This window comes from Rutidosis leptorrhynchoides, chromosome 1 (genome assembly GCF_046630445.1).
Source record: "Rutidosis leptorrhynchoides isolate AG116_Rl617_1_P2 chromosome 1, CSIRO_AGI_Rlap_v1, whole genome shotgun sequence".
Taxonomy (NCBI): domain Eukaryota; kingdom Viridiplantae; phylum Streptophyta; class Magnoliopsida; order Asterales; family Asteraceae; genus Rutidosis; species Rutidosis leptorrhynchoides.
Window position 1 is genome coordinate 612,668,475 of NC_092333.1, and position 21,284 is coordinate 612,689,758.

A 21,284-nucleotide genomic window follows, 5' to 3' on the forward strand; every position below is an offset into this window, starting at 1 on the left:
AGTTTCATCAACAATTCTACTCGTATGCACCCGTATTCGTACTCGTACAATACACAGCTTTTAGATGTATGTACTATTGGTATATACACTCCAATGATTAGCTCTTAGCAGCTCATGTGAGTCACCTAACACATGTAGGAACCATCATTTAACAACTAGCATGAAATATCTCATAAAATTACAAAAATATTAGTAATCATTCATGACTTATTTACATGAAAATAAAATTACATATCCTTTATATCTAATCCATATACCAACGACCAAAAACACCTACAAACACTTTCATTCTTCAATTTTCTTCATCTAATTGATCTCTCTCAAGTTCCATCTTTAAGTTCTAAGTGTTCTTCATAAATTTCATAAGTATAGTTTCATAAAAATCAAGAATACTTCCAAGTTTGCAAGTCTACTTCCAAGCTTTCTAATCCATTCCAAGTAATCATCTAAGATCAAGGAACCTTTATTATTTACATTAAGTTATCTTTCTAATTCAAGGTAATATTCATATTCAAACTTTGATTCAATTTCTACAACTATAACAATCTTATTTCGAGTGAAAATCTTACTTGAACTGTTTTCGTGTCATGATTCTGCTTCAAGAACTTTCAAGCCATCCAAGGATCCTTTGAAGCTAGATCCATTTTTCTCATTTCCAGTAGTTTTATCCAGAAAACTTGAGGTAGTAATGATGTTCATAACATCATTCGATTCATACATATAAAGCTATCTTATTCGAAGGTTTAAACTTGTAATCACTAGAACATAGTTTAGTTAATTCTAAACTTGTTCGCAAATAAAAGTTAATCCTTCTAACTTGACTTTTAAAATCAACTAAACACATGTTCTATATCTATATAATATGCTAACTTAATGATTTAAAATCTGGAAACACGATGAACACCATAAAATCGGATATACGCCGTCGTAGTGAAACCGGGGGCTGTTTTGGTTTGGATAATTAAAAACTATGATAAACTATGATTTAAAAGTTGTTCTTCTGGGAAAATGATTTTTCATATGAACATGAAACTATATCCAAAAACCTTGGTTAAACTCAAAGTGAAAGTATGTTTTTCAAAATGGTCATCAAGATATCGTTCTTTCGACGGAAATGACTACCTCTTTAGTAATTGACATGTAACTTAAATTTCCGATTATAAACCTATACTTTTTCTGTTTGGATTCTTAAATTAGAGTTCAATATGAAACCATAGCAATTTGATTCACTCAAAACGGATTTAAAATGAAGAAGTTATGGGTAAAACAAGATTGGATATTTTTGATCTTTTTAGCTACGAAAAATGTTTAACAAATCTATACATATCCTATCTAACTTATATTGTATTATAAATGTATTCTAATATATTATGTAATCTTGGGATACCATAGACACGTAAGCAAATGTTTTGACATATCATATCGACCCATGTATATATATTATTTGGAACAACCATAGACACTCTATATACAGTAATGTTGGAGTTAGCTATACAGGGTTGAGGTTGATTCCAAAAATATATATATACTTTGAGTTGTGATCTAGCCTGAGACGTGTATACACTGGGTCGTGGATTGATTCAAGATAATATATATCGATTTATTTCTGTACATCTAACTGTGGACAACTAGTTGTAGGTTATTAACGAAGACAGCTGACTTAATACACTCAAATCTTTAAAACATAATAAAAATGGTTGTAATTATATTTTGATCATACTTTGATATATATGTACATATTTGTATAGGTTCGTGAATCGATCCGTGGCCAAGTCTTATTTTCGAAGAAGGAAATATCTGTGAAAGTGAGTTATAGTCCCACTTTTAAAATCTAATATTTTTGGGATGAGAATACATGCAGGTTTTATAAATGATTTACAAAATAGACACAAGTACGTGAAACTACATTCTATGGTTGAATTATCGAAATCGAATATGCCCTTTTTATTAAGTCTGGTAATCTAAGAATTAGGGAACAGACACCCTAATTGACGCGAATCCTAAAGATAGATCTATTGGGCCTAACAAACCCCATCCAAAGTACCGGATGCTTTAGTACTTCGAAATTTATATCATATCCGAAAGGTGTCCCGAAATGATGGGGATATTCTTATATATGCATCTTGTTAATGTCGGTTAACAGGTGTTCACCATATGAATGATTTTTATCTCTATGTATGGGATGTGTATTGAAATATGAAATCTTGTGGTCTATTATTACGATTTGATATATATAGGTTAAACCTATAACTCACCAACATTTTTGTTGACGTTTAAAGCATGTTTATTCTCAGGTGAATACTAAGAGCTTCCGCTGTTGCATACTAAAATAAGGACAAGATTTGGAGTCCATGTTTGTATGATATTGTGTAAAAACTGCATTCAAGAAACATATGTCGATGTAATATAGTTCTATTGTAAACCATTATGTAATGGTCATGTGTAAACAGTATATTTTAGATTATCATTATTTGATAATATACGTAATGTTTTTAAAACTTTTTTTGATAAAATAAAGGTTATGGTTGTTTTAAAAATGAATGCAGTCTTTGAAAAACGTCTCATATAGAGGTCAAAACCTCGCAACGAAATCAATTAATATGGAACGTTTATAATCAATATGAACGGGACATTTCATATTAACCCTGTGAATCCAAACATATCCGTAGCAAAGCGTTTTTAATTTTGTAAATACATAACGCTACGTCAAATATGATATGCAACCCGAAAGGCCCCGCGACATCGCGCGGATCACTTTTACTAGTTAATAATAATAACAAGTAATGGAGGGATAAAGCTAGTATGTAGATTGGTATGGGCTTTATTATGTGTATATATGCATAGTATGGTAATAGTAATAGTTACTACAAAAATAGTAATAGAAAATTAATGTGCATATATTAGGTCTTGAAACACCTTGACTTCAAAGCAACCATTTTAACACGCTTCACATTATTGATCATTACTTATCACTTATTCCTTAAGTAATTTCTTTTGTCAACGTACCTTATATCATGTACGTTATTAGTACATACGGTCTAGGTACCTACCAGTTTCTTTAATATGGAGTATTAAGAATATAAATACTCCGCAAATAAATAGTGATAAAGAGTTATAATTGCCTTTGAAAAAATTAGTTTTATACTCAATCAATCTCGAATTTTTGCAAATCCGTCATCTCTGTTGGATCTTGTGATTTATATAAACATAATGTACATGTGAAAGAAGTTATCTAGTTCACATAAACAATCACTTTATTTATAATTAAGACCTAAGACCGTCTCTAACGGTCGCGTGCTGGGCCAAAATCGGAAGCAACACGCCACCAACACACTGTAACGCGGCGTGTTGGAGGCCAAAACATGAAGCGTGCTTGAAGCTGGCACCGGACATTTGTGAGCGTGTTGGTTCGAATTTGAGTACGTGGCATGTATTCAACGGATATATTGCAACGTTTGTTTCTTTCTTTCTTATATATATATATATATATATATATATATATATATATATATATATATATATATATACACACACACACACACACACACACAATCACATAACACAAACATATACACATTAACACATATACACCTCTGCATTTTATCAAAACACAATGAATTCGAACAAAGTTTCTCTTGACGTTCACTACGGGGGCCGAGCTGAGTACGACTGGAAGTCGTACGTTGACGGGCAAAAAAAATCATTTGAAGACGTCGACGTTTCCGATATTGAAGATTGGACGAAGCTGTCAAAGTTTCTCAAAAAAGAATATCATACGTATTCATGCAAATAGTGTATTTAGACGAAGATGGATAAATATTGAAGTTCCTGTTTACGGATGAGCAATGAGATGCGCAAAAAGAGCGAGCCGGGACACGACCATATCAAATTGTCTTGTATCTTGTAAACATGGGCATTTCTCCCGTTGATCCGGAGTGCTCCGATTCGAGCCTTGAAGAAAGTTACGTGAGTCAGGATTCGATTTATTAGTTTAAGATTTTTTTTAAATCGTATCGTCTTTATTAATGTATTTTTCATTTTTAGGAATTTTAAAAAAAAGTAATTTAGGACACTTTAATTTTTAATGTAATCGTCTTTTTTTAATTTGAATTTTATTGTATTTTATTAAATTTATTTGTTTTTTTATAAATTACAAAATAATAATATAAAAGCAATTAAAATCAATAAAAATGAAAGAAAAATGAAAAAAAATGAAAAAGAAATAAAAAAAATACCCCCAACACGCCACTCAGCACGCCACCCATTACACAGCAGTCTGACAGCACGCTCATCAAGCACTCCCACCCCTACCCAGCAACACGCCTCTCAGGGTTAAAAATGGTCTAAATGCGCATTATCTACGCGTAATTTATGTGTGGGTATGTGCACACACATAACTTCTTCAATGTGAAAATTGCGTTATTTTAATTAGTACGAGCAATGATTACGTTTTTGTTGAAACAGTTAAACTGAAACAAAAGAATACCCATTCGAGTTATCGGGTTTTTACCGTGGAAAAAAATTGTAACAAAGAACATCTATTAGACCACTTGTAGTAGTGGAATTTTTAGCGTGTTGATAGGTTAGTGGGATATTTGGCGGTGATATGTTAAATGTGTTGACAAAATACTCAAATAAAGAGTTGTGGGATGGAGTGTTGAGTAACGTGTTGTATAGTATGTCAAAATACAATTATGAGCCGGATGAAAAGGAAAATAAAAAGTATTAAAGTGATTTTAAAAAAAATCATGTTGTATCAACACGCCAGTTCAATCTTGTGTGCTGATTGCAACACGCCACACAAATTTAAAGCATAGCACGTTGCGTTATCGGTGTGCTCTAGTCGTGATGAGCCTTAAGATTACTCTTATCCATGACACATGTCAAACAACTACATTGTGTCACATCAGTGTCACCTTAAGTCCTAACACTTTTCTCATATCACTAACTCATCACTTTATACTACTACCTCCGTCTCATTCCAATAGGCCATTATTCTATTTTGGGCTGTCCCATTCTGATAGTCCACTACTATAAATAGAAAGAAAAGAAGATATTTCATTGGTGGATCTGGAGATAGAAGATATTTCATTGGTGGAGAAATGAAGTTAGTGGGATTTCCTAAAACTGCGTGTTTTTTGTCTGTGGACTATTGGAATGAGACGGAGGTAGTATTATTCATGACATACCACTTTACCATAAAATGAACCCACGTAAATTAATTAATTAATATAACATATTATTTTTAGAGCATATGGTACAAACAAATAAAGCAACAATTCCGTCCTTTAATATGTCAAACATTGACAGATACAACCACAGTATTATAAGGAAGCTTCTAACAAGCTTGCTAATATCAATGTCTTCAACAGCTTGGCTTTGGCGCTCCCAAAGGCGCTGCCGTTACTACCGGTCTAACACACTCTGTACAACTGGTATGAAAGTATATTGTTTATTACTCGTATTTTTATACTCTAACTATATACTGTAAATAGTTTGGATTTTTTAATTTGTTAAATTCATTGTTGTTGTAGACAGTCAGCCAATTGGCCCACCAAGACCACTTTGATTGGACAAAAGCTCTTGTAAATTAAATACCAAGAAATCTCGAATATGAATATGTATATTTTATCCCAGTCGATCACATACATGTCGATCACCAATGTTAAAAATTATTTTAAATTAATATAAATAATCACAAATAAATTTAATCGGTTGAGTAGAGTTTATCTAATTATCTTTCATATATAAAAATTTATCAATTTACCGATAATTATACACACATTTTTTATATCCTTCCAACCTCATTCGTCAAACTTAAACTATTATTACAATCCTAAATAAATAAATTATAATTATAATTATAATAATTATGTTAAATTAAATGGATGTAAACCTTTTATGATTAAAAGGTCAATTCAGTCCTTCAAAATTTGAAAATATACAAATAAAGTCCCCTGAGCTGGGGTACATTTTGAGTTTCAACGCGTACAAAGAATCCAATTATTATATATTCTCCATATATCTCTTCCTCTTTTAACAGCTGCAAACCACAATTTTCTGTATCTTCTGTTCTATTCCTAATCCTAATGCAAACAAAATCATTACTTTCTCAATTTACCCCAAATAATACACCCAAATCAACAACATCTTCTTCCAATTTTGAATTTTAAATAATGCCAAAGGCATTGGAGGAAGAATTATATCCTTCAACACCAGGTAAAATCAAAATCGAACGAGCTAATCATCATACCATGAATCGAACAATTCACAAATGTTTCACATCAACAACCACAATGTTTTTATGGGCATTATTTTTAATTGCGTTAACGGCGTCTTATATGAGCGTTCAAAGTTTCGTTGATTCCGCTAGCCGTAATTTTCCTCGCACGTCTTCTCACAATCGACCCCACTGGGAAAAACAAATCCGTACATCCGCTAAAATCCGTCGTCGTAACGGAATCTCCGTTCTTGTTACCGGCGCAGCCGGTTTCGTTGGTTCACACGTGTCATTAGCATTAAAAAAACGTGGTGACGGAGTTGTCGGGATTGATAACTTTAATGAATATTACGACCCGTCGCTGAAGAACGCGAGACGACAACTTCTTGAATCGAATAACGTTTTTATCGTCGAAGGAGATATTAATGATGGCCCACTTTTATCCAAACTTTTTGAAATTGTTCAATTTAGTCACGTGATGCATTTAGCTGCACAAGCGGGTGTTCGTTACGCGATGAAGAACCCGCTTTCGTACGTTCACAGCAACGTTGAGGGTTTAGTTTCGTTACTGGAACAATGTAAGTTAGCCGGCCCACAACCCGCTATTGTTTGGGCGAGTTCGAGTTCTGTTTACGGGTTAAATGAAAAAACACCGTTTTCAGAATCGGACCGGACTGACCGACCCGCTTCACTTTACGCCGCTACTAAAAAAGCGGGTGAAGCGATTACTCATAGTTATAATCATATCTACGGGTTGTCGATAACCGGGTTGAGGTTTTTCACGGTTTACGGCCCGTGGGGCAGACCCGATATGGCGTATTTTTCGTTTACCAGGAATATTTTAAAAGGTAAACCGATAACTATTTATCGAGGAAAGGATCGGCTCGATTTAGCCCGAGATTTTACTTATATTGATGATATTGTGAAAGGGTGTGTAGCGGCATTGGATACTTCGGGTAAGAGTACCGGGTCGGGTGGGAAAAAGAAAGGACCCGCACCGTATCGTATATTTAATTTGGGGAATACGTCACCAGTTACTGTGCCTGCGTTGGTTAACATTTTGGAAAGGAATTTGAAGAAAAAGGCTAAAAAACATGTGGTGACGATGCCGGGAAACGGTGACGTTCCGTTTACGCACGCGAATATTAGTTTAGCGAGATCGAAACTCGGGTATAGACCCACGACAGATTTGCCGACCGGTTTGAGAAAGTTTGTTTCGTGGTATAAATCATATTATGTTAACGATGAATGAGGATCGTTGCTAATTTGTAATTTATTAGTTTCTTATGTTAGGATTTTGTTATTTGTTATGTGCAATTGGTTTGTTTTGTTTTTTTGTTAGTTTGTGTACGGTAAAGTTAGAGAACTTATGTTAGAAAGATGAAATTTTGAGCATCTGCATATAGGGATAAGGTAAAACAATTATCATCCTTTGTTCATTTTTGTTTTTAGTTAATCAAGAATCATGTTTTACCTTGAAATTATGATATGATTCAGATTCTAACTTGTGATTTTCGTATATTGATGACATTGTGCAACAATTTTTTTACAAAAACGTTGATAACAGACTTCGTTGATAGCAGACTTCGTAAAGTAATATGATATCGAAAGTGTATGTAATGCCAATAAGTCAAATGTGTATAACTATGACCGGACGTCAAATATGTATAACTATGACCGGACGTCAAATATGTATAACTATTTTTTTTTTTTTTTTTTTGAAAGGCAGGTCTCAAAGTAAGGTTGGTGGGAATTGAACCTGAGTCTCCTTCGGAGATTCTCAAACACTCAACCACATTCATATTCGATATTGTCTACCACGTTATAACTATGATTAAGTGTTATCTATAGATCAGTTAGACTATCGTGATAGAGAATAGGGAGGTGTTACGTACACTATTAAATTAGACAAAAATGTTATCTACAGTACATATTAACACACTGTTTTGGTTCACAAGCAAATAAGAATACAATCCAACGAGTAAACATGTATAATTAATTCCAAAGGTTTTACTAAACCCCAAACGTGTTTTATAATTTTGTAGAATTTGTGTTAGACCATTCCTAACGGGCTTCGCCCTCGAGCTTCCTCAGCTCCGCCCTCGAGGACTCCATTGGCAATCACCCCGCCCTCACTCTCCCTCAAGTGCCCTCAACCACCCCGCCCTCACTCATTTCATCCCCATGACATACTGCAGGACGGAATTAATTAATTTTGTGCAACACATACTTGTACAAAAACTAAAAAACTTGTACCTTATTTTATTTAATTAATTTTGTGGGGTATGTAATGAGGAAGAGTATGTTATGGGAGTGTTATAGGAGGAAGTGGTGAGGAAGGTGGAGAGAGAAAGCTGATGTGGCGCTGATGTGACGGTGTGTTCTGGGAAGAAAGTGCGTCATGGTTGGAAGTGGTCTTATAAAACAATATCAAATAAGGTGATGATAAAGTTTAAGGGTACATCTGAACATGGGCGGATCTAGCTTAACTCCAGTGGTAGCACGGACTACCACTGAAATATGCGATGCAGTAGAAATTTTTTTGGACTTTTAACCAGTGATATCACTGGATAGTGTAATTTTTTTTTGTGTGACACCACTGGTTAGCGTAAATTTTTTTGAGCTTTTAACTAGTGACACCACTGACTACGAATCCTAAACTTGCAATAACTTATAAGGAGTAATTTTTATTTTGGTGAGAGGACAGGTAACTTATTGTCCTGTACAATTATGGTTATTTGTGGAACTAATTTGCCAAGTATGACTGTATGAGAAGCATGAGGTGTTGTAAACATTTATTTATTTATTATATGTCTAAAGAATAGACAGCTAAAGGGGTTACTCCTTAAAGATGAAGTGATTAACTGCATAACTGGAGTGGGCAGATTAATTGTTCTTGAATTTGGCCCCACACATATAGAGAATTTAGCTCCGTAATATTTCCTTTTCTATTTCAAATCAAATCGAACATGGTGGTGTTAACTGTTAACTAAAGTTAGTAGTTTTCTTATTAATACGGAGTAATGTTTGTTTAGTCATGGGGCCGATTTCTTTTGGTTAGATATTATTTTACCTTACAATATAACAATGTTACAAAATAAAATAAAAACGTGATGTAATGATATATTATGTAAATAACAAACCTCAAAATGTTTTTAAACGGCTTGTCTCGGGAGTTAAAGGTTTACGGCGTTGTGGTGATCTGCAACCGATGAATTTTTTGTAAGTGTTCATTTAAAACGGTCAAAAATATGTTAATAAGGATGCACGCTAGTAATGATACATTCAAGCTGAACATTTCTTATTTCTGATACACTTATGATTTTACTATTCAACTTGCATTGCAACTTACTAGTGAAAGATAACGCATTTTCTAACAAAGTGTTAGAAAAAACGTTTGTACTTCAATCTAATGAAATATTACGGTTCTTGATAAGTACGGAGTAGTTGCTTCATTTTCTAATAATCCATGACAACTCTTTTCTTCAATTGCATAATTCAAAATGTTAAAGGGAGTATTAAATAAAAATGACAACAATGTTAAAGAAACAAAGTCTGAGGACTAGATTGAAACTTACAGAAACAATGGCCAGAAGGTACTCCGTACTATATACTAGTACAGGAGTAAATGTTGAAATGAAATAGCAGCCAGCAATGGTCCAGCTGTACTCGAGCAGTTATCATATGTATTCATGTCCATTGAAGGTGTTGTATACTTCTGACAGCCTAGAATTGGTAAAGAGTCAAGACCGCGCTAGATTGTCTTGAAAATGAGACCATTGTTTTACTGGAATTTTCATTCACTTGACACCATCCATATATCTGTAAAGTTTTGCTAACTAAATATATACATATATATACTTTTTTCATTTTTAAGTTAAAACGTAGTGAATAAATAAATTGTATTTTAAGGGATATATAACGTATGTATTGTCTTTATAGAAGATGAAACAATTGATGATGACATTTGATATTTCTTTTACATTGATTCGGAACATGTATTGTGTTACATGATAATGTTGGGAATAAAATTAAACCTAGATAAGTTTGACATTTGGCTCGAATGTGAGCTCGATTTTTAGCGATTATCAATGGCACATCACTAATGATATGTTTGGAATGGAATTATGTTTAGAGTTAATTACACCGATAGTCCCTGTGGTCTTGGTCAAATTACGTCGCTGGTCCCTAACTCTTAAAAATTATATGTTTCATCCATGTGGTTTTAAGTCCAAACGGTGGTGGTCCATTTGGTATTGGTTAAATTGCGTCGCTAGTCCCTAACTCTTAAAAATTATATGCTGCGTCCCTGTGATTTTAAGTCCAAACGACGGTGGAACCTGTGGTCTTGGTTAAACTAACAAGGTTTATATATGATTTAATGCAGATACGGATGATCCGTTGAAGACTACTGATCAAACTTGTCGCCTTGGCTTGATTGTATGATTTCTTATTCTCAAATAGATATTCTCTTATTGAATAATATTAACATGTCATCGATACTCACTGCCCTTTATCCAGGCTGATGGAGTTTAATCCTTTTCATTTATGTGGGAACTTCATTAGTCCTAGGTTTGTCCCAAGTGAAACAATTAAAATTTGATGCGCAAATTATCAACTTATGAATAAATTATGATGCTATTTTTTACTGTTTGAACAATCTATCTTTATGTATTATGCAATATGTTGGTAATTAGTTTAAGCCAGCTGATAACACTTCACAATATAGCATATAATTTCTAAGAGTTGGATACTAGTGACGTAATTTAACCATGACCACAGGGATCACCGTCGTTTGGACTTAAAACCACAGGGACAAAGCATATAATTTTTAAGAGTTATGGACTAGCGACGTAATTTAACCAAGACACAAGGACCACCGCCGTTTAGACTTAAAACCACGGGGACGAAGCATATAATTTTTAAAAGTTAGGGATTAGCAACATAATTTAACCAAGACCACATGAACCATCAATGTAATTAACTCTTATGTTTAGATTATATGAAAACATAATTGCGAAGATTGATATGATTTGAGATGAATTGAAACCAATTTGTAGATGAAAAATCTGTAATTGTGATTTGGTGCAATCACTTGATAATAGAAATTATATTATCATGATATTTTTTGTTAATAACACACTTATTATTGGTTAGGAACTTAGGATGCTTGCAGAATCAACTTGAAGATGTCAGCAAAGTTTTAGTATTGTATATTGAAAATTTTGGGCACATCTAACTAAACAAATATTTATAACGTTCTGATTGTTAGCTCAACATCTGAAATTCTCAACGTTTAAAGCTTACTCAACATCATCATCAATAATCAATAATCATGAATGCAGTATAAAACACGGGTTGTAGCTTTCACTAGCAAATGTGAAAGTAAATATGTGTTTCGCAACACTATGAAAGGTTTATCAACTTCCTTTTATGCAGAACTTTCACAAAATAAACTCTCAGATTTTTTTCAGTAAAACATCCGAGAAATAAATCAATTTGACTTTTGCTTGAAGAGCTAGATAATACACATAAAAGGGTAGACAAACGATGTTCAATGGGTAAGGTAACAATAAATTGTAGCAAGCTCAAACACAGATTCGCATTACTTCTAAAAGTAATAAGTTCAGTACGAAAAACGGGCAAAATCTGCAAAGTCAATACATGTTTACCTAAAAGATTAATGACGATGAAAAATCCAAACATAATTGCTTAAAAAAGAGAAGTTCCCTTGCCCTTCTTGTCTCCACCGATCTCAAAATGTTTGCACCTCTGATAAAATAAGCATTAACAACCCATCAATAACAGCTACGCGTGAAATCAAATACGGAGTACACAAAGGTACAGTATGAGTCAAAAACAAACCTTAATTGGATGTTGGGACATATGCTTGCAACTTTGGCATTGCAACCTCAGCACAATTTTCTTGGTAGTTTTTGCCTATTCATTGGTCATATATTATTATTTGCTATGCAGGATGACAAAATCTTAAAATTGTGTCGAACAAAAGGTTAAAGAAGATAAACACAAGATAATGTATTTTTCACCTTCTTGTGAAACACGGGCTTAGTCTGTCCACCATAACCTGACTGTTTTCTATCATAACGACGTTTGCCTTGTGCCGCCAAACTATCTTTTCCTTTCTTGTACTGTGTCACCTTGTGCAAGGTGTGCTTCTTGCACTCCTTGTTCTTGCAGTAAGTCTTCTTCGTCTTGGGAACGTTAACCTACAAATAATAACAATTGAATAACATGTACAATAACTAATTACGCGTCACGATTCAATACTCTATGTTTGAGCTAACCATCTTCAAGCCAAACTTATGTTAAACAAGTATAAGCTTTACTAACTTATGTACACCTGATACATATATGAAATCTACATCATAATGTCAAATTAAAAGCACAGATTTCATTTTCAATTTGTAAATAACACAAGCCCTAATAAAAAGACAGTCTAAGACAAATTTCCAATTCATCACTATCAATTACACAAAATCTATTAATAAACTAGCATTTGATGATGATAATAACAAGCAATCTATTATTATACTAGAATTAGATGATGTTACATACACGTTACATACATATAACTCCGAGATATTATGGCATACAATTCAAGGAATTAGAAATTTCAAAATCAGATATGATCGTATCAGTCAAAAAATAATAATAGAAGATCTGTAATTAGCGTAATATATACATCTGAGATATTAGAGGTAGTTACCATGGTAACGAGATGCAGAAATGGAGCTGGTAGCACAGAGGAGGCGTAATTTAGGGTTCCGTCAAAGCCTGCGTGTTTCAAATTACTTATAGTGTTTAGGGTTCTGTATTGGGTTAAAAGCCCAAATCAAGGCCCAATTGTTGTCTGGGTTTCATTCTAAAGTCTCTCTAATTCACTATGGTTTAACAAATAGTTTAGGGTCACTCATTTAATCATTAGGTTGGTTCGTTTACGTTATTAGCCGAAACCTAACTAAACCAAAATATTATAAATTTCGATACTCCGTATATTTCAATTTATAAAATTTATTATGGGTTACTTTACTTAAGAGTGATCTATGAGAATGAGAAGATGTAAGTAAATTTCAATCACCTGATCTCATTTAATAAAAATGACGATGATGTTATTATAAATACTTTTTAAAATTAATTCTCAATCTGTGTAGTAAGATGTACTCAATTTAGCATGGCATGAGGGATGGCAATGAATCAGATATGGATCGGGTGAGGCCGTATCCATATCCATATCCATTTATTTTTTTTACTTTTCATCCATCCATATCCATATCCGTCGGGTGAAGCGGGTTAATGGATAATTATTCATATCCGTTTAAATTTATTTTATTTTCAACAATTATAAACGGTGACTCACTATATACGATCAAAAGTAATATTTTTAATAGTTTATGCGATCGAAAGTCACATTTTATTTTACTAATCTATATAACAAATATTCAATAGATAACCTATTAAATGTGTAAAGATATCGACATGTAAGTTGCTTACTTTTAGTTACATGGAATCACATTTGAACCACCAAAATACGATAAATACATTTGATTATTTAAACAAAACAAAATATAAGAAGAAAGTTATATTTTTAGAGAAAATATAAAGAAAGATGAATATGAATATAATTAATGAAATATCACTACATAAATGATACTAATTTGAGTGATAAATTTATATATTTAGTTATTTCGGGTGAAAGCGGGTTCATCCATGGATGAATTTTTTTTATCCACATCCATATCCATATCCAATTAGATCGTCCATATCCACGAATAATCGGGTGGATCGGATGGATATCCACTGGATCGGGTATCCATTGCCATCACTAGGCATGACAATTGTAAATACTTTTAAAATTAAGAGCACAGGGAGTCGTTCGATGTTAAATCTCAGTGTTAAATTTAACACTGGATTTAACACTGAGGTCAAAACAAGGTAAATGGTTCAGTGTTAAATCTCAGTGTTAAATTCTATATTTAATTATTATTTTTAAATTTATTTTTATACTTTAATTATTATTTAATTTATCTAATAACAAAAAACATAATATAAATATAAATAAGTCTTATTGTGATTTTTTTTTTAAAAATTGTTCCTTTAATAGCCCAAATCTAGCCCAATTTAATATATTTGAAGTCTTACAATAAAAACCCTAAAAAACAAGCCTCTTTCAGTCTTCTTCTTCTTCATTCTATTTTCTTCTTCATCTCTCAAAATCTGCAAACTGTAAAGCTTCTTCATCCCTCAAAACCTGCAAACTGCAAAGAAAAAGAAGGAAGAAATAAAGAAAAAGAAGAAGAAAGAAAAGGAAAAAAGAAAAAAAATTAAACACACCGTTGCCAGGGTAACGGTGGTCACCGTTAAAGCAATTTAACGCCGATTTAACGGCGGGACGGAGTGGTGTTTGCCACCGTCCCCACCGTTAAATCAAGGTAACGGCGGTTTTTTTCATCGACTCCTGGTGCTCTAATTATCAGTCTGCGTAGTATTGTAGTAAGACATAATTACTCAATTTTGCATGACATGACAGACTCGAACTATGTGTCCGACAAAAATGTGAAACTTGATTCATACTTCATACTTTCCATTTTATTTTCTACATATTTCATTCTGTGCCTAGTGAAATGAAACACCCACTCAGTGGCGATTCTAGAATTACTATCGAATGGGGTCCCAAAAAAAATTTCAAACACTAATGATATTTGAATGTTATTTTATTGGTAGTTTATCTTACAAAAATTACAAATTCGAATGATATATGAGCTCCAAGTAGTTACATTTAATAGTGTCTTACACAATTTAAAAGAGTATCTATATATCTGAATAATATATGGGGTTCTCCAATTAAATTTAATAATGTCCTATACAATTTAACGGGTATTTTCTATTGAATATTTTCGAACTAGCGGTGTCCCGTGACTCCACGGGTGTCTATGTAAACTCGCACTTGCTCCCACTACATTTGTGAAGAGCGTGATATTCCAAGACACAACTTTAAGACATGACAATGCCATAAAACCTTCTTGAGGATGGTGGCAAGACGGACTAATTGGACCTTTTGGACGAAAAGAAACAAGACACAACATCGAATCACCGTGGCTGCAACCCGTGTGGTGCCTTGCCAACATGTGACCCAATTATGTGCACTTAAGATAAAGTCGGGAAGGTCGCATCACAAACATGGTCCTGCAAACAAACAGTAGACATCACTTTCACTAAAACCACTTTCACTAAAACCACTTTCAAAACACCTGTGTATCATGATATCATGATTCATCATAGACAACAAAGGAGCAAATGCAAAAACCTTCCAATTTCAAAATACTTACAACAACAAATGCATCAACAATTCTCAGCCGATGAACTGTCACAACATAGCAACATTAATACATACAAACAGAGTAAAACAATGCTACCAGTAAATGCCTCTTTCAATTCTTATACCAAATCAATAAGCAAGAAAAAAATGTTTTGATTTTTGAAGTGTAACTCAACTCTGAAATTCAATTAACAACAGTACCATCCAACATCACAGTCTCTACAAACGTTTTGAGTCACATAATCTTGTTTAACAAATAAGATAACAGCATTATATTGTATTAAAACGAAACCCTAAAAACCATCAAATAACAAACAGGAAGTTACCATCGTCAATATCGATAAAGGGAAGAAGACCAAATAGAATGTCGACTGTGACAACCCAGAAATTTCCGATCAAATTTAAACTTAATCTTTATATGTTTTGACACGATAAGAAAAGTCTGATAGGTTGAGTCTCAAAAATTTTGAACTGTTTCATATATTTAATTGACTTTCGACTGTTCTCGACGATTCACGAACAACTATTTATAAATAGATATGTGTATATAAATAAATATATGCACATAAATGTTATTAATCGTTATATGAAATAATTAATATAAATAAATATGTAAAATAATATACAATTTAATTGTTAGAAATAAGTATGAAAAATGATGTAATTAATAATAAAATTTATTGTTAAAATAAATCTATATACATAAAGTATTTTGAATATATATATTTGGTTTTGAATTCATTTAGGTAACGATAGTAGCACTCGTTCATCATTCGATGGATATTACACAAGTTAAATTCAAACTTATATTATTTTAAAATAAACGGTTAGCCGAAAATGAGTTTTATAAATTATAGGCTTATTAAAAATGTAATTAGGAACTAATTGTTGAATTTTAAAACTTTTTATATTTTACTTGGGGTTGGGAGTGAATAATTAATGTAATTTTTAAGTAATAGTTAATGACTGAATTTTATACCATAATGACCAAAATAAATAAATATATTTAATTTAAAAAATTTGAGATTTTTCGGAAGACTTTTATTCCGCCACTGATTACCAACGGACCACGATTTAGCAACCCGTGAAAACTGTCGGTAGAGACAATCCAATTGATAAATGGCTTAACTGTTTCCATGCACGTTTCCTTTGGTCCTTTCTTGATTAATATATGATATAAATTATTATTATATTAATTATAGTACTACTTTATATATTTATGGCTTGAATCATCGAATCTTCTTCTATTTAATCACGGATATGATTATTGTTTCTTTTTATTGTTTCCTTTCTCCACAAATATCTCATAGTGAATATATATACATATACTTCTGCAATATAAACACACTTGCAATATATACTCGATCAACCCATATCGCCACGGTCACCCTTGATCAAACCACCACCATCATTTTAAGTTATATAAATCACACCACTTCTATTCCTGTTTCATGCTATACGAATACCTTCTTCTGTTTTCCGTTTCTATTCGAGTGAACCACGAACATCACCACCTTAGACCGCCATCCACCACCTGCGCTTCCTTGTTCTGTAAACCGTTGCCACCATCACCAAATCACTTAAATCATTCGCTGTTGCTACTATCTGTTATGTTTACATCATATACACTCAACTAGATATGTTATAACTCTAGGATACAATGTAAGTGCATATTTATCTAGTCGATTTTCAATTTTAGCCGGGTACCTTTGTTAAACTAGCTGTCAACCAGTTTTCTTTCGCAAATTAAATCTTGTTTTGCTGATACTGTAAACTTCAAATTCAACCAACACAAACATAAACATCTCATTGTATTCCATTTCATCTATTATGACTCCGTAATATACAAGACCACCACAAACCCCTACAATCACCATCTAAACTCGTTTAGAAGACCACTGCCACCACCTCTACAACCGATCACCAAAACCAAACCCACTTGAACGAAACCACCTACAACTTGCCTCTTTTACTATATATGTGTATCGTTTATTCTGTTTCGGCCAAGACCCCAAACCCACTACCATTAAACGCCATCCACAACCATGATCACCACCATCACCTATAAACTGCCATCATTATTTTATTTTATTTTTATTTACTGCTATTGCCTGCACAAACCCTCACCCACACCATTAAAAATACTTCGGCTATTACTAATTGACTGTTTCCTGCCGTTGCTGTTCGTGACCTCCATCCATGGTGCTGCTATTTATTTTACCTGCTTTTTGTGAATATGACAAGGATGGACGACAAAGTTAGAGAATATAAATATGATAAGGGGTTACGAAAATAAAGTGGTCAAATTGTAACACCCTGATTTTTTTTAAATCACAGCGGAAGTCTTAATTCACATAAATACCCTTAGTTAATTACGAACATGATTATCACAAATCATTAGCTAGTTACTTATTACAAACCACCGGTGTTACGTTAAACAACTAGTTACATATTTATAAAGGTTAAGACATCAGAGTTCGTCTTGTCAAACATATCGTCAACCCAACTCCCGTCCCTACCAGCACTAAGATCGAAAACCTGCAAGGGAGGAGGTGAGGGGGGTTAGCACGAGGCTAAGTGAATGGAATCATCTAACAGATCTAGCATACAGTACCAACTTGTACAACTACAGCAACTACAACAATCCATAACAGGCAACTGACAACTAATAACTAGCAACTATCAACTGGCAATAATCAACTAGCAACTATGCTCCAACTAGAGACTCAGCGGCTTGTACGAGCACACGACCACTAGCTGATCAGTCTAGCGTCTACCGAAAGTCCTTACTACTGAATCCCCAGTATAGTAAATCCACACGCAGGTGATGCATCATTCAGCACTATACTCAACAAACAGTAGCCAACTGGACCCAACCACAACAAGGTTGACCTCTCTGAGCTGAACCTAACAACAATAGGTTCCAACAGGCAACTATAACTTATGCACACAACTGTTAAGCAACTACCACTACGAACAACTGTTCCTACGACTAGCATGGCAACTCTACGATGATCATTATTACAACATATCTACTAAGCATAGCAACTATAACAGTATAACATAGTAGCACAACTTGCTACTCTATACTACACCCGGAGATAATGCCACTCACCGATTACCAGCTACAGCTCAGTTATCTTACTTCTGAGCTTCTTCCTTGTTCTTATCACCTGAGAACAACACAACGAAGTCAATATACATATCTCAATCAATAGTATAATCAAATCATACTGTAAACTAGGTCATAACACCATATATTCATAATTTTATGAGTCTACATCATGACTCCATTCAATAATGTCATACAGGTGCGTGCAAAACACGACATACACACTAAAACTCCTTTTCCGACCCAAAAACAGTTTGATCTAGTTTCTTAAAAGTTCACCATTGAAAAGTATTCTTTATTATGATTCTAACAATAGTTTATTCATCAAAAACGGAGTTATGTTTTGAAAGTTACGCCCGTTTCACTTTCATAAAAGGTACTGTAGCAAATAGTGACACTGTAGCAACTCGGGGCACTGTAGCAACTCGTTACTATAGCAACTCGGCACTGTAGCAAATAGTGGCACTGTAGCAAATAGTGACACTGTAGCAAATAGCGACACTGTAGCAACTCGGTACTGTAGCAACACGGGTACTGTAGCAACTCGGGTACTGTAGCAAACTGGGTTTCGAACCAATTTCGCTGATTTCGTATTTTTTCCCCAAAAACTCGATTTTTGAGCGATTTTGATCAAATTTTAAGCACATGGAAGCTACTAAACATATATACAATCTATTTCTAACATCAATTGAGCATCACAAACACATATAATCAAGAAGCAAGCATCAAAATGCATAAAACCCATATGAACCCAAAACCCATTTTGAGCAAGAATTAATACATGAATCTATGATATGCATACCTTATATTGATCACGAAATCACAAGGAATATATCTCTAGCTTCAATTAATCCAAAGACTCATAAAATCAAATTAGGGTTTATGTGTGTGTTTGTGTATACGTTCGTGTGTGGGTTTGATGAAATGAGAAATGGATAGAACTATCCAGATACATACACTTAAATGAGTTACAAACTCATACCCCATATCACACAGGTATTTACCAGTTATCTTGTCTGATAACCTTTCGTATCTCCTTAGGCGGTCCTAACGGAGTCCAAATTAAATAAACCAACCTGTTCTGTGACCCTTGTCACAAACTGGTCTCAACTAAACAACCAAATAATTATAAACATATAATTATAAAAATCACTAATTACGCCCTACCCCAGGGTACAATGGTCATTTCATCTAGGCCCAAAATGCGGGTGTTACAAATCTACCCTCCTTAAAAGAGATTCCGTCCTCGGAATCGGGTCAACTATGGTCAACAAACCCAAAAATTGTTACTCGCACCGCCAAAACACACGGTTAACTTTATCGATCTTATCCCCGATACCGACAATATCCACCACAATTGCATAGGGAAATGAGATTCCTGACGTCAATACACTCCCGATACCAAATAACTTCTCACAATCTCCGTCGATCAACGTCCATTAATCCACTTAAGCCCACCAATTACACGATCAAGTCAAATAATCAGAGTCAAATTCATGTTTCTTCGTCATTCCGTATCATAAATTTCACGATCTGTTATCCAATTCAACTCTTTATACAGTCCACTTTTCCCAATTATCCAAAGCTTAGGCAATAGAATTAGTCATCATGCTAAAATATATACCTAGGTCCACGAAATTGTCTCGTAAGTCATCAGAACTTCACAGGTTATTCGTCTCATATCCAGTCACATCACAATCCAATATAGCACAGGCCGCCTAATTTTCCTTCAGCTTCCCAGAAATTCCGTATGATTTATCACAATATACTTCTGTTGGCCAGACACAAGCATATTATCCTAAATCATACCTTCATTCTGAGTTGCTCGTAACGGAAAAATTCTACTTGTCTCATTCACTAACTTATGACCAATCAATTTTCTCAATAAGCATCGGTAATTAATTTAACTACTTTATAACTAATCAATCACAACATCTGTCCAATCATAGTTACTCAAACCTTGTCTATCAATCATCCAAATATAATCTATCAACCAGATCATACATCCAACAAGCTTAGGAAATACCGTCATAACAATCATACTCATGCCACTATCCAACAACTTCATCTCGTCCAAAAGTCCACTACACAAACATACTCAACGCATCTCTATCCAAGTCACGGTTCTCAATCCCAAAAAGTCAACCTAAGGGTCACCCTTACCCCACATGGCACAGAAGGGTCGCAACTAAAACATAAACAACATAATGCAACAAAATAAATCTTACACTACTATCAAGATCTACTAATCTACCACACATTTATATACACCCAATCATATACATGTATATGACTAAACAATACGACGATTTTGAAGCATACCTGTATTCACATCACATTCAACATCTGCATCTGCAACCATCTGATAAGCTCTTGCTGTTTCCGTAGGTGGATTCTTTCTTTTCTGCCCAACTGGAGAACCAGAAGATCCACCTACTGATCCCGACTGCGCTCCTGGCCCAGCCCCAGAACCTGATCCTCTTATATACGGACACTGAGCTGACCTATGCCCCACTTGATGACATCTCCAACATACATCCTCTTGGAACGAACACATTCGAATCTCGTGTCCCACAATACCACATCTCAAACATCTTTTGGTTGAATCTGAACAA

At 33.9% G+C, this 21,284-nt stretch overlaps 2 protein-coding genes across 2 annotated transcripts; one reads left to right on the forward strand and one right to left on the reverse strand.

The window, feature by feature from the left end:
• The first annotated feature begins 6,061 nt into the window (after nt 1-6,061).
• On the forward strand, nt 6,062-7,552 carry LOC139885043 (UDP-glucuronate 4-epimerase 1-like). The gene has a single exon (XM_071868998.1). It carries the CDS (start codon nt 6,177-6,179, stop codon nt 7,470-7,472), a length of 1,296 nt encoding a protein of 431 aa, XP_071725099.1. The 5' UTR covers nt 6,062-6,176; the 3' UTR covers nt 7,473-7,552.
• A 4,245-nt stretch (nt 7,553-11,797) lies between these two features.
• On the reverse strand, nt 11,798-13,054 carry LOC139885054 (large ribosomal subunit protein eL42). The gene is made up of 4 exons (XM_071869008.1): nt 12,948-13,054; nt 12,268-12,447; nt 12,086-12,160; nt 11,798-11,992 (listed from the first exon to the last, which is right to left on the reverse strand). The coding sequence occupies exons 1-4, from the start codon at nt 12,948-12,950 to the stop codon at nt 11,933-11,935; spliced, it is 318 nt and encodes a 105-aa protein (XP_071725109.1). The 5' UTR covers nt 12,951-13,054; the 3' UTR covers nt 11,798-11,932.
• Nucleotides 13,055-21,284: the final 8,230 nt, after the last annotated feature.